Source organism: Dendrobium catenatum, unplaced genomic scaffold (genome assembly GCF_001605985.2).
Source record: "Dendrobium catenatum unplaced genomic scaffold, ASM160598v2 fragScaff_scaffold_722, whole genome shotgun sequence".
NCBI lineage: Eukaryota > Viridiplantae > Streptophyta > Magnoliopsida > Asparagales > Orchidaceae > Dendrobium > Dendrobium catenatum.
Window position 1 is genome coordinate 779,918 of NW_021319184.1, and position 12,957 is coordinate 792,874.

Genomic DNA, 12,957 nt, shown 5'->3' on the forward strand with positions numbered 1-12,957 from the left:
AGATAATTTCTTGCAAGAGAGAAGATAGAGAGCACAATTCAGCCAAGAGAGAGTTTTGGAGGGATTTTGATCAATTTGCTATTTTGAAATATATAATTATTTCCAAACTTCAAAATTCGACCCAATATATTTTTGGGAATAATTTCAAATCACTATTAGTGATAAAATCAATTATATTGATGTACTGCACAAAATCTTGATGTAACAAATAGTGCTCCCACTACTTAATGCATATGAATGATAGTATATAGCTCTTGCTCTTATAGAGGCCTTTTTTGTCATGGTACGCTAAGTTCCTTGCAAATAATTGTGTGGGTCAATCTTCTTGTGAGAGAACAACATCGATACTAAAGTTTGAGGCATCTTTAATAATTTTACTAAGTGATAATAGGTAACATGAAAGTTTACTAATCAAGAGAATTGATTTAAGAACTAGAGAGCTAGTGATGTTGATGGTCCCAATACTAGTTACCTATCACTACAAGAAAATCACCCAAATTCAGTAGTTTTTTCCGACGGTTCTGGTGAAAAAATCGGTGGTATTTGAATATACCGGCGGCTTTGCGGTGGGTGGGGAACCGCCGGAATAAATGGCATAGGAAACTATTTTCCGGCGGTTTGTACCAACGGCTTAATTAGCCGACGGATTTCCGGCGGCCCATACCGCCGGTTATTCCACAGCTTTGTACCCGCGGTGCTCTGACCAATGTACCGTTGGTCAGGTTACTGATGGGGTCCCGGTGGTCGTTCAACGATGTCGTAACGGCGGTCTAAACCGCCGGGCTTTCAACGGACAACCGCCGGCCACCGTCGGGTAACCGCTGGCATAATACCGGCGGTTTAACGAAGTTACCGGCGACTTTTTATAATCCGTCTGCTATCGTAGTTTCCGACGGCCAAACCGCTGGGTGGCTGGCCGAAACCTGTAGCTCCTGCAAAAAAAAATTGACAACCTCCCCTCTATATGGAGGAGGTTCACCCTACATTCTAAAACCTGCACAAAATACAATATATAACAAGATTTGGGCAACACGCCGCTATATTCAATCAACTATCACAATTATATACATAATCACAACCAAATAAAACATTAAATATAAACAAAATTAATATGTTCAACCATAAAACATAAGTTCACAAGTTCAGAATTTCACAAATCCATAAAGTTACAATAAACATAAGTCACTAGTTCAGAAATTCACAAAGTCACAATTCTACTCCTCAGTTGTATCCTCGTTGTCTTGAGATGTTCGTCGCTGCTCTTCCTCTTGCTTCCTCTGATTTTCAACTCTATAGGATTGCAGCTTTGCTTGCATTTCATTTTGAACCCTTCTCATTTCTTCAATCTCTCTAGTCAATGCTGCAACCCTCTGACTCACAGTTTCTTCAGCTCCAGTACTTTGATCATAAAATGCTGAGGTGGATGAACTGCCCTTATACGCATAGCCCTGTAAACCCAAGCCATATATCACCCGCTTCTGTCTTCCACCAACAACATCAGACCAAGTATGATACTTAGAAGTGTGGGCTGATCCTGAAGATGATCCCTCGCTAGTGGATTGGCAGCTTTCTCGAGCTCGTACAAAATCATCCTGCGAGAATACAGCCATAAAATATATTGTAAATTGATATTACAATTAGTTTTATTTATTTACGCACATGAGCCTTCTTAGCCTTTTCATCAACCCACTGATGATCAGCTTGATGTTGATGAGTTCCTGTATGCAACTCCAGCGGTGTTGGCTCTCGACCAAGGTACGCTTTCTGAAAATTTAAGATATAGTTATAATAACATAAATATATTTAATAAACTAATTTAAAACTCTTACCAGTCGTCGCCAATGTTCCGTATGAGGTACCGATCCACCAGTATGAAGAGAGCTTCCTAAACCACCACAGTCAGAGGCTCTGCTCTGCTTATTCTGATCTCTCATTTTTACAAACTCAGGGGTCGCTTAAGCACTAGTCAAATCAGCTCAAACGTCCTCTCCAATCCAATTAGGATGCTGCCCGGACTTTCTAATGTCCGTGAACATGTCCCTGAGACGGGTTGCTCCTCTCCTCTCAAAATTTATTCTGATTCTTGTGCTGTGCTCAGGCAACCACATAAGTTCTTTCTATAAATATTTAGGCAATAATAAAAAGATTAGTACAAATTAAATCACATATTTAAAATCGTACATAAAAAAAATATACCTGAAATTCTCCAAACCATATATCTCTAACCGGCTTTGGGATCTTCTTTCAGGATAAGTAAGGAGTATCATATTTATTCTTTATAATATCCCAGATCATATGTATAGGTGACCTAAGGATTAAAGCTACAGATTACTTTTTTTTTTTTCAATAATATGTAATATATCAAAATACAAACAAATTAACATTATAAACATAACTTACTTATCGCCCTCAGGCTCAATGTATTGACGCTTATCTATTACAACTGTATGATCGCTAGCGCCAACCTCTGGTGGTCTAGATGGTCCACCCTGTTCATGCTGCACCGGATAGGGATAGTAATATGGGTAGGTGTAAGGAGGGCGATGACCAGTGGATGGACCTGCTGCCTGTAATGATGGTGGAGGGTAATATGGATAGAATGGAGAGGCATGTGTCTGATCTAGAGAGGGGTAGTGAGGACTCGTCGAGGGAGGAGGGAAGTGGCCAGGAAGTATGGAGGTATATCTGCAGGTGGATCTGAAGGTCCCTGACCCTGCTCACTCGGGGACTGCTGTTGTCCCCTAGGTGGTGGTGTAGGTACAACAGCAGGTGGAACTGAAGGTCCCTCACCTTCATCAGGCTATGAGGCTCTACTAGCGGGAGTAACAGTAAACTTCTTCAGCCGGAACTTTGAGGCATATGATTTCCGAGGAGGATCAGTCATCTGCATTAAAAGAAATAATTAGTAAAGCATTATAATATATAAAAAATACAAATAAAAGAAGCAATTAATAAAGCAGTTACTGAATTATAAAGAAGAGTTAATAAAGCAGTTTATGAATTATAAAAGTAGTTAATAAAGAAGTTAATGAATTACAAAAAGCAGTTAAGAAAGCGGTTAATGAATTACAAAAAAGTAGTTAAGAAAGAAGTTAATAAATACAAGTTGAAAATTAACAATTTCATTTCTTAGAATTCAAAAAATACTATTTAAAATATTACAAAATAGTAAAATTTTACAATTCTAAATTACAAAAACTACTCAGAATCATCAAAACTATTTTCATTGCTCTCAAGGGTATATTCACTTTCATCCTCGTTCTCATCTTCGCCTGAACTAGTTGAACTATTCACATTTTCTAATTCCATTTTAATACTAGAGTTTGTAGTTGGCATCTCCTCAATTTCAACAGGCCTACAACTTTACATCGCATCCTCTTGATGTGTAGTTGCTACAATGTATTGTTGATCAATTATTCCCCGTGCTTTTGTTTTTATGACAGCTAGCCAATCTTGTTTGCCTCTACGACCACTGGGATATTTGCTGAAATAAATTTGAAGAGCTTGACTTGCTAATACAAATGGAACAAACTTCCCGTATCTTCTACTATGTTTTATATCTACTAAACCATACGTAGGATGAACCCTTGTGCCTTTATTCTGTACTGGATCATACCATTGACAGTTGAATAAGCATACAAAATTCGCATCTTCGCCTGGGTATTCCAAGTCAAGAACCTCATTCAGAATACCATAATAATCACACTCATCTTCTTCATGAGTGTTCCCTCTAATACATACTCCACAATTTTCATTTTTTTTTCACTCCACGACTTAATATGAAATCTGAACCCATTCACTATATATATTAGCCAAGTTTTTACTTTTCGCATTGGACCCCATGCTAGTGCTTGCAAATCTTTATCGAAACATTTATTATCATGGTTTTGTACCTAGAAACATTTTCAAATATTAGTATATTTTATAATAAATAAGATTTAAATTTTTAAAATTGATGTGTTCACATATGATCTGAACCAAGTTGGAAATTCATTTGCAACAGCTTGCTCAATATGCATTGAATCTATCAAAGACAAATTGCTTATGAAATACCTGGTAACAAATAATACTTTAGTATTTCAATAAACATTACTCATTATTAACATTATGCAAGAACTTACTCTAAGATTGACTCAACTTCTTCACAGTTCAGTAACACATACAAATTAGTTGTATTTATTTCTAAATCGTTGAGAAATCTTTCACATTTTCCACTGGGCTTTCCTTGCCTTCTAAATATTGATAATGCAGCATGTGATTGTTTTTCTACATCGAAATCCAAATTACGACCAATCTTTGTTCTTGTACTCCTTACATGAGGCTCAAAGTAGTATGAGCAAAAGTGAGTTGTTTCTTGAGACAAATATGCTTCACATATTGATCCTTCTAGTCGTGCTTTATTCTTAACATATTTTTTCAACTTGTTCAAATATCTATTAAACAATTACAATCACCAAGTTAATAAAAATATGTTCACTAACTCTAGCTTCGTATTATTCTTATTATTATGAAGACTTAATAATAATCTGAAATCATTTACTTTTCGAAAGGATACATCCAACGATATTGTACAGGTCCACCAACTCTAGCTTTGTAAGATAGATAGAGTGGAAGATGTTCTATAGAATCAAAACAACCGGTGAGGAAGAACGGGCTAGGTCGAAGGTTGGCGAGGTCGGGAGCTTAGTTTTGTTTGGGTTGGAAGGTTGCGACTCCTGTAGATCACATGACAGGGAGGAGGTAGGTTAGGGGGTTCGGCTGGGCCGATTAGATGCAGGAAGCTTTGAATGGAGAAGCTTGGATGGATGGATTGGTCGACTGGAGGGTTATGGACTTTTGCTAAAGGAGGAGGCATGGGAAAGAGAAGAAGAACAAAGCGTCTATGCGTGTAATCGGGAAGAAGAAGAGAGCTGGAGCGGGGTTTGCGAATCTAACGGGAGAAGCAAAATGGGAGGAGGTTTCGGCTCTGAGGTTTGTGCTTGGGAATGAGGAAGAGAGGGCAAGCCGTTTCTACTACTTGTGGGAGCTTTTCATCAAAGAAGAAGCTGAGAGGCTTCTGTCTCGTTTTAATAATGCTAATGAGGGCAGGATTTCTACACGCGGGAATGGACTAAAGCTGCGTCTAATTGCAGAGCCGCAACATCATTACTGCAACAGGTGACGTGCATGTATGGTTCATTCTCTCCTTTTTTGTTATTTTTTTGTTATCCTATTATAGAGGTCAACAAGATGGTCCCATATTTAATTTTAAAAATTTCCAATTCAAATATGCCTCGAGATTCATGCCATATCAAGGTGATTTTTGGTGATGTATCCGTCCTAGCTCCTAAGATCCCGAGGAAGAACCATGTTTCATTTCAGCATCTTGGAATAAAATACTTAATGGTAAATAATTTTTTAATTGCTAATATCTTATTTAAGAAAAGAGATTAGCATCTCATTACTTATAAAACTAGATACAGTAAAATTCGAATTGATTATTTTCTTATAAGAAAATTAGATCGTTTAGATTGTAAATATTATAAAGTTATCCGAGTGAAAATTTATGTACCCAAGATCGAGTATTAGTTTTGGACTTTAAGATAAAATGACATAAAATAAAAAATAAAGTAAAACGATATTCTACGATTAGATGGAGGCATTTAAAGAATATTAACAAAAATATATTTGAGAGTAAAATTTTAGATCTTAAGATTTTGTCTGTGCATAAGGATGCTAATGTTATGTGGGAAAAAATAGTTATTGATATTAAGAATATTGTAAAAGATGTGCTTCAAGTATCAAAGGGTAAAGCTCCTAATAATAAAAATAGTTGGTGGTGGAATCCAATTGTGCAAGAAAAAATAAAAAATAAGAAAATTTATTATAAAAATTAGTTTAAATATAAAAATGTTGATAATTGGGATAGATATAAAGAGGCACGTAAGGAATCTAGGAAAGCAATATGCGATGCAAAGATCTTAGCTTTTAATGATTTATATAATAAATTAGAAACTAAGGAGGGGGAAAGATATATGTATAAGTTAGCCAAACAAAGAGATAGGAGTACTAAGGATTTAGTTCAAGTAAAATGTATTAAGGATGAAGATCAAAAAGTACTTTTTTTAGAAGATGATATTCAACAAAGATGGATGAGATATTTTGCTAAACTTTTTAATGAAAAAGGTGAAAATACGATTCACTTTAGTGACCTTAGCACCCTAAATAAAAATAAAGATTTCTGTTTTTATCGGCGTATTAGTAAAGCCGAAGTTAGAGAGGCTTGAAAGAAAATGAAGGGTGGAAAAGCTGTTGGACCTGATGATATTCCAATAGAGGTGTGAAAATGCTTAGGAGATGAAGGAATTTCTTGGCTTACTAAAATTTTAATACTGTTTTGAAGACTAAAAAGATGCCTGATGAGTGGAAAATGAGTGTGTTAATTCCTATTTTTAAGAATAAAGGTGATGCACAAGATTGTGTGAATTATAGAGGAATTAAGTTAATGTGTCATACTTTAAAACTATGAGAGCGAGTTATTGAGCATAAGTTGTGGCGTGATACTAATGTCTCAAAATCAATTTGGATTCATGCCAGGTAGGCCTACTATGGAAGCCATACATTTATTGAGATGTTTGATGGAGAAATATATAGAGAATAAGGAGGATCTACATATGATATTTATTGATTTAGAGAAAGCATATGACAAAGTTTCAAGAGAAGTGCTAAGGAGAGTTCTTGAAAAGAAAGGAGTTAATAATGCTTATATTCAAATCATTAAAGATATGTATGTAGGAGCTATTACTTGTGTTCAAACACAAGGTGGTTTGACCAAGTATTTTCCTCTTTCGGTTGGATTACATCAAGGATCAGCCTTAAGCCCATATCTTTATGTTTTAGTCATGGATGTTCTCACTAGACATTTGCAAGAGGATGTACCTTGGTGTATGCTTTTTGCTGATGATATTCTTCTTGTTGATAAGACTAGAGAGGGAGTTAAAGGTAAACTTGAATTATGGAGGTCAACCTTAGAGTCTAAAGGTTTTCGCTTGAGTAGATCTAAAACGGAATATATGGAGTGTAATTTTAGTAGTAATAAACCTAGTGAGGGGATTGTGACTTTGGGCGATCAAGTCATTAATAAGAGTACACATTTTATATATCTTGGATCTATTGTTAGAGTGATGGTGAAATAGATGGGGATATTATCAGCAGAATTCAAGTTGGATGGTTGAAGTGGAGGAATGCATCGGGATTGTTGTGTGATAGAAAAGTCCCCCTCAAACTTAAGGGAAAATTCTTTAAGATGGTGGTGAGACCTGCAATGCTTTATGGTGTCGCATGTTGGCCATTAAAAGAGAAACATAATACTATATTAAGTGTTGCAGAGATGAGGATGCTCAGGTGTATGAGTGGTTTTACCCTTAGAGATAGGATACGAAATGAGCATATACGTGAAAAGGTTGGAGTAGCTCTAGTGGAAGATAAGATTAGAGAGGGTCGCCTTAGATGGTTTGGTCACATAAAACTACGGCCTTCCAATGACCCGGTTAGGAAAGTAGAGGTATTAGATTTGACTTATGTTAAGAAAGGTAGAGGTAGACCTAAAAAGACTTGGTTAGAAAATATTAGAAATGATCTTTCTTTATTAGATTTAAACAAGAATTTGACTTTTAACATGACACAATGGAGAAAAAGGGTTCATGTAGCCGACCCCACGTAGTGGGACAAAGGCTTGATATTGTTGTTGTTGTTAAATAATTTTTGCTTTGAAAAATAGCCATTGAAATTTGACAAGGATAATTTTTTTAGCAAATTTAATTTTTTGGCTATTAAATTTGCTTTGAGTTATATATAATATATTATTAATCTATCAACCTTTGTAATACAATTATCTTAAAACAAATCCAACTATTAAAAAATTCATCATAATCAAATTTGAATCATGATTAATATCCTGACTCTAATTATTTTTCCATCTAAGCATCTTGTCAATAAGATGCTGTTGCATTTTCCATGTTTCTTATACTTGTTTATTTTCTTTCTACTGAATTTATTTTAGATGAATATTTAATCAGTCAAAGTTTATATTATATTCATCTCAAAATAAATCTATTACTTAAAAATCATACCATGAATAAATTTAGATTAGAATTTCTTAACCCAGATTTTTTTTTCATTTAATTATACAGTCAATAAAATACTGATACATGTTACTTCTTAATCTGCTTCGTTGAGTGAATTTCTAATGGCAGATAAACTGGCTGTCAACTTATGATCCTGAGACAAAAACAATTGGATCAGCAATGGAGACTTCTGCACTTACCAACGTGATGTATCCTCCATATCAGGTTCCACATGATGCTCACTACTTACCACCACCTTAAATGTTTTTTAGTCTGTGTATTCTTATTAAAGATTTCTGCAATAAATCTGTAACGCAACTGAAGATGCATCTACTTTGAATTGGGGTTTTGCTTCATCTATTTGCAATTATTAAGCTGAAACACATCTTAATTTGTAAGATAATATCATGCCACCACCTTAGCATTTATAATATTCATGTAATTCAATATTTTTTCAATAAATCTGTAATACTATTGAAGATTTCTTTGCTTTGAAGTGGTTGCCTCATCTATTAGTGATTATTAAGCTAAAACACATATCAATTTGTGACATAACTTCAGACAAGGCCAGAGGGGAGCCTTCATTGTTTTAGATTTGTTTGGTTATTTGGAATTAGAGTTTATAGTTGTTTTTTCTTTGAAAGTGAACAAATTAATAGATTAGTTCTGTAGAGTCTATTTAACCATTCATTTTGGGGCCATTTTGCTTATGTGGCTTAATACTTGTTTCCTAAGAACGAATGCATTGCATTGTCTCTATTCATCTAAATAAAATGAATTTGAAACTATATAAGAGAGAGAGAGAGAGAGAGAGAGAGAGAGAGAGAGAGAGAGAGAGAGAGAGAGAGAGTGTGTAATAGCACTCCATATGATTGATCATGAATTATATGGGCACTATACAATTGCTTTTTTTGCCATTTGAGATCTCAAATGACATGTTAGTCGATAAAAAAGAAAAAGAAATACTGATCACTCAAGAAATTTTATTTCATCAAAAAAATTTTTTTTAGTTGACATCTGTGAATCAACATGACAATCAATGTGAACAAGTTGACATGATACAGGTGGAAGTTGATTTTATTGGTAAAATTTTTTGAATGTCTTACATAATACATCTGATTATTTGAAGCGCCTTTTCTTTTTCATTTGTTTTGATTCGGATGATTGCAGTTTTCTATGAAATTAGCTGTAATTGTTATGAGAAAAGTATATTTTTTAAAAATTGTTGTAAGTATTATAATTTTTTTCCTTCATAAAAGCTAAACCGTTAGTATAATGAATGCCATAAAGGATTAGAAAGAGAGAGTGTATGATGCTTAATAAATATGGGTTGATATCACTATATTCTTTCATAAATTAAAATTCATTGGTGCATGTACGAAACACATCTTGAGAAGATAGTACCCACTACTAAAAAAAATAGTAGATAATTGTTTTCTAGAAGAGAAAAACAGATTCACCTGAGAATCATGTCATAAGATATTAGATTGAATTTCGGGGGGAGAGCTTTTATAAATTGCATAGGATTATAAATGAATATATGCCCCTTGGTTAAAACCTATTTTAAATTGTCTTCAATATAGTCCCCAAGTATTTGACTTTACACCTTTATTAAAAATAAATTAGTGATGTTTTAAAAATGATGTTTTTGTTTTATAGACGGCTTTCTTTTTTTTTTTCCTTTTTCTTTTCCTTTTTTTTTGGTTGAGAAAAAAGTGTGAGTTTATTTCAAATATAATTATCTCAAAAAAATTTGTGAAAAATAAATTTTGATATTCAAACTTTTGTTTGAACATTATTCTAATCTTCTTCGAATTTGAGTTGGAACTAGCTTGAAAATTCATTGTTCTCGTCTTCTTAAAAGTTGTAGGTCACGCAAATTTCTCTATTTTTACACTTCATTTGTCTCGTGATGCCTTCGTTTACGAGCTCTGTAGCATGCCTCACAACGTTTTCGTCGCACTTGATCACATCACCATTGTTGTTCATCGAGTGCGTAGCCTAGACCTATCAATTTCGGGTTACGGGTCGAACCCGACCCGACCCGTAACTGACCCGGCTTTATTCGGGTTCGGGTCAACCCGACCCGGTTTTATAAACGGGCGGTTTTCGAAATCCGAAACAGACCCGTCTCGGTTTCGGGTCAACCCGACCCGACCCGACCCGGTTAACCGTATATACAGTAATTTTAACTGTAATTTAAGGGGAAAAAAAAGAACTAAAGTGCAAACAACAAACTACAAAATAGCAATTATAGTCTATTAGTCTTTAAATCTTTAATCTTTGTAGAGAAATACTAATTTACAAGTTGTCAAATTACAAACCCATCATTTACACATTTGTTTTAGTTACAACTTACAAAATTACAAACTCAATCCAAAATTTCAACATTCAAATTTACAACCTTAATCAGTTAATCTCAAATCAGAATAATTATTTATACAATTATACATTTATATATTGAAATGCTCAAATGCTCCTCGAATTGCTCCTCAAATGCTCCTCGAATTGCTCCTCAAATTTGCAATGACCTGGAATAAAATCAATTATATAGTTTGCAAACTCAAATATGTAAAAAAATATATTGCTCTGCTCAGATTAAACCTTCAGATTCATTAATCATTTAACCTCATAATGAGGTCATTGCGATGTACGATGTAAGTTTAATCAATATTGTCATATTGACAAATTACCATCCTAGGTGACAATTTATATTAACTTAATATCTGTTCTTCGAATAAGATTGTAAGATAGTATATGCTATTCTAAGTTAATAAAAATTGTCACTTGGTTGTAAATTGTAATAGTACATAAGATGATAAGAACTTACACTTATAAGATTCCCACTTTCATCTTAGAAGGTTATTCATCATCGCTTCATTGCAATTTTCAACTTCCAACATCCGATAGCAACAGCTAGCTAGAAAGTAGCAACGGGTTACAGACTTAAACAGAAGCAGCCTTACAGAATTTTGAACCAAAGTCCCACACAAAGCCTCAGGCCCTCAGCCCTCACCCCTCAGGCCCGAGAACTGAACCAAGCAGAAGCAGCCATAAACTGAACTAAACACCAGCTAGCAACGGGTTACAGACTTACAGCAGCCAACAAGGCAACAAGGCAACAACTGAACTAAATAGAAGCAGCCTCAGCCCTAACGCCCGAGAAAATAAATGAACGACAGCAGCATAATAACATAATGCATAGAATGAGAGAAATGTAAAAATCCTAAAAATGGTTATCAATTACCACAATTAAAGACTACTCAGTATTCATCAACCAGCAGCCAGCAACCTACAAGCTAGAGTCCACTGAAATACAGAAATACAACATCACGAGCCATAGCAGATATAGCAGGAAACCTATATTGATTGCCCTTCCAGAATTGTAAAATATCTAAATCAATCTCCGCATCTAGATTTGGCTCATCCAAATATAATTCTAACTCTGATTTCCGAGGCATTCCAATCTCTGAATGAAAGGACTGAAAATCGTGTTTGGAAGGTAATGTTTTAAAAACAACATAAAATGTTTCAATGAAGAATTAACTAGATAAGTAGAGAGTAGAGAATAACTTTTCTGATGTTCCAACTTAATACCTGAATAAATTGTTACTTAACTATACTTGTAGATGTACTTCTTGATGTTCCAACTTCAACATTTCAGGATGTACGTGTATGTTGTCCTGATAATTCATTACTTGTTGAACTATAATTTCCAAATAGAGAAAATAACTTTTCTCTAACCTTCATTAATTCTGATTCATAATCACCTTCATATAGTTTTCTATAGCACCATTCAACAAAAGCAAATTTGTACCGTGGATCTAAAATGACAGCTATAGCAAGTATAATAGAAAATCCAGACCAATATTTCTCAAATTTGACTAGCATTCTTGCTGCCATTTTTTTGATGTATTCATGTCCACTTAGGAGTTCATGTTTCAACGATGCATAAGCAGTAGAAATGCAAGGAAAGTACAAATTAGATGTTGGGTACTTTGATCCAGATATAACACAAGTGATCTCGTAGAAAGGGGCCAAGAATTGCCAAATAGATTCAACTTTATCCCACTCAACACTAGTTGGGCAATTCTTATAATTTGAATCACCCAATTCTAAATGCTGAAAAGCTCGTCGATAGTAAATAACACTATCCATCATGATGAAAGTGGAGTTCCATCTAGTTGGAACATCTTGTCGCAAACCTCTCTTCCCTTCTAGACAACTTTGTTTGATACAATCAACAAACTTTTGCTTCGTCACTTGAGAGTCTTTAACATATTTAATGCTCTCTCGAATTTTAATTACTGATGAATCAACCTCCTTCAGACCATCTTGAACTATGAGATTCATAATATGTGTTGTACAACGAATATGAAAGAACTCACCATCACAAAGCAAAGCACCACGTAAACATAAACGATTTCTTAAAAATTCAACTGAGGTATTGTTTGTTGACGCATTATCCAAAGTAATGCTAAAAAGTTTGGTATCAATTTTCCACTCCATAATCAGAGATTGCAACTTTTCAAACAATAAAATGACATCATGAGGGGGTGGCATCAAACAAAACCTTATAATCTTTTTTTGCAAATGCCAATCATTATCTATAAAATGCATTGTCAAACAAATAAAACCATCTGTATTAATAGAAGTCCAAAGGTCTGAAGTTAAGCACACTCTACTTGTCAATTTTGCTAACTCTGAACGTATATTACTCTTTTCTTTACTAAATAATTTCATACAATCACTTCGTGCGGTGTTTCTTGAAAACACCTGTAAGTCCCGACGAAGATAAGTTAGAAGAGCTCGAACTCCAACCCACTCAACACACTGAAATGGCAAGTCATGC

The 12,957-nt window shown here is 34.5% G+C and overlaps 1 protein-coding gene across 1 annotated transcript in view; it reads left to right on the top strand.

Moving 5' to 3' along the window:
- The window catches only part of LOC110093354 (protein REVEILLE 8), a 129,911-nt gene extending 121,310 nt beyond the window's left edge, over positions 1 to 8,601 (top strand). Inside the window, exon 11 of the mRNA XM_020818206.2 lies at positions 8,235 to 8,601. Coding sequence (XP_020673865.1) covers positions 8,235 to 8,366 — 132 coding nt within the window. The 3' untranslated portion in view covers positions 8,367 to 8,601. The remainder of the gene's footprint in view (positions 1 to 8,234) is intronic.
- The last annotated feature ends 4,356 nt before the right edge of the window (positions 8,602 to 12,957 follow it).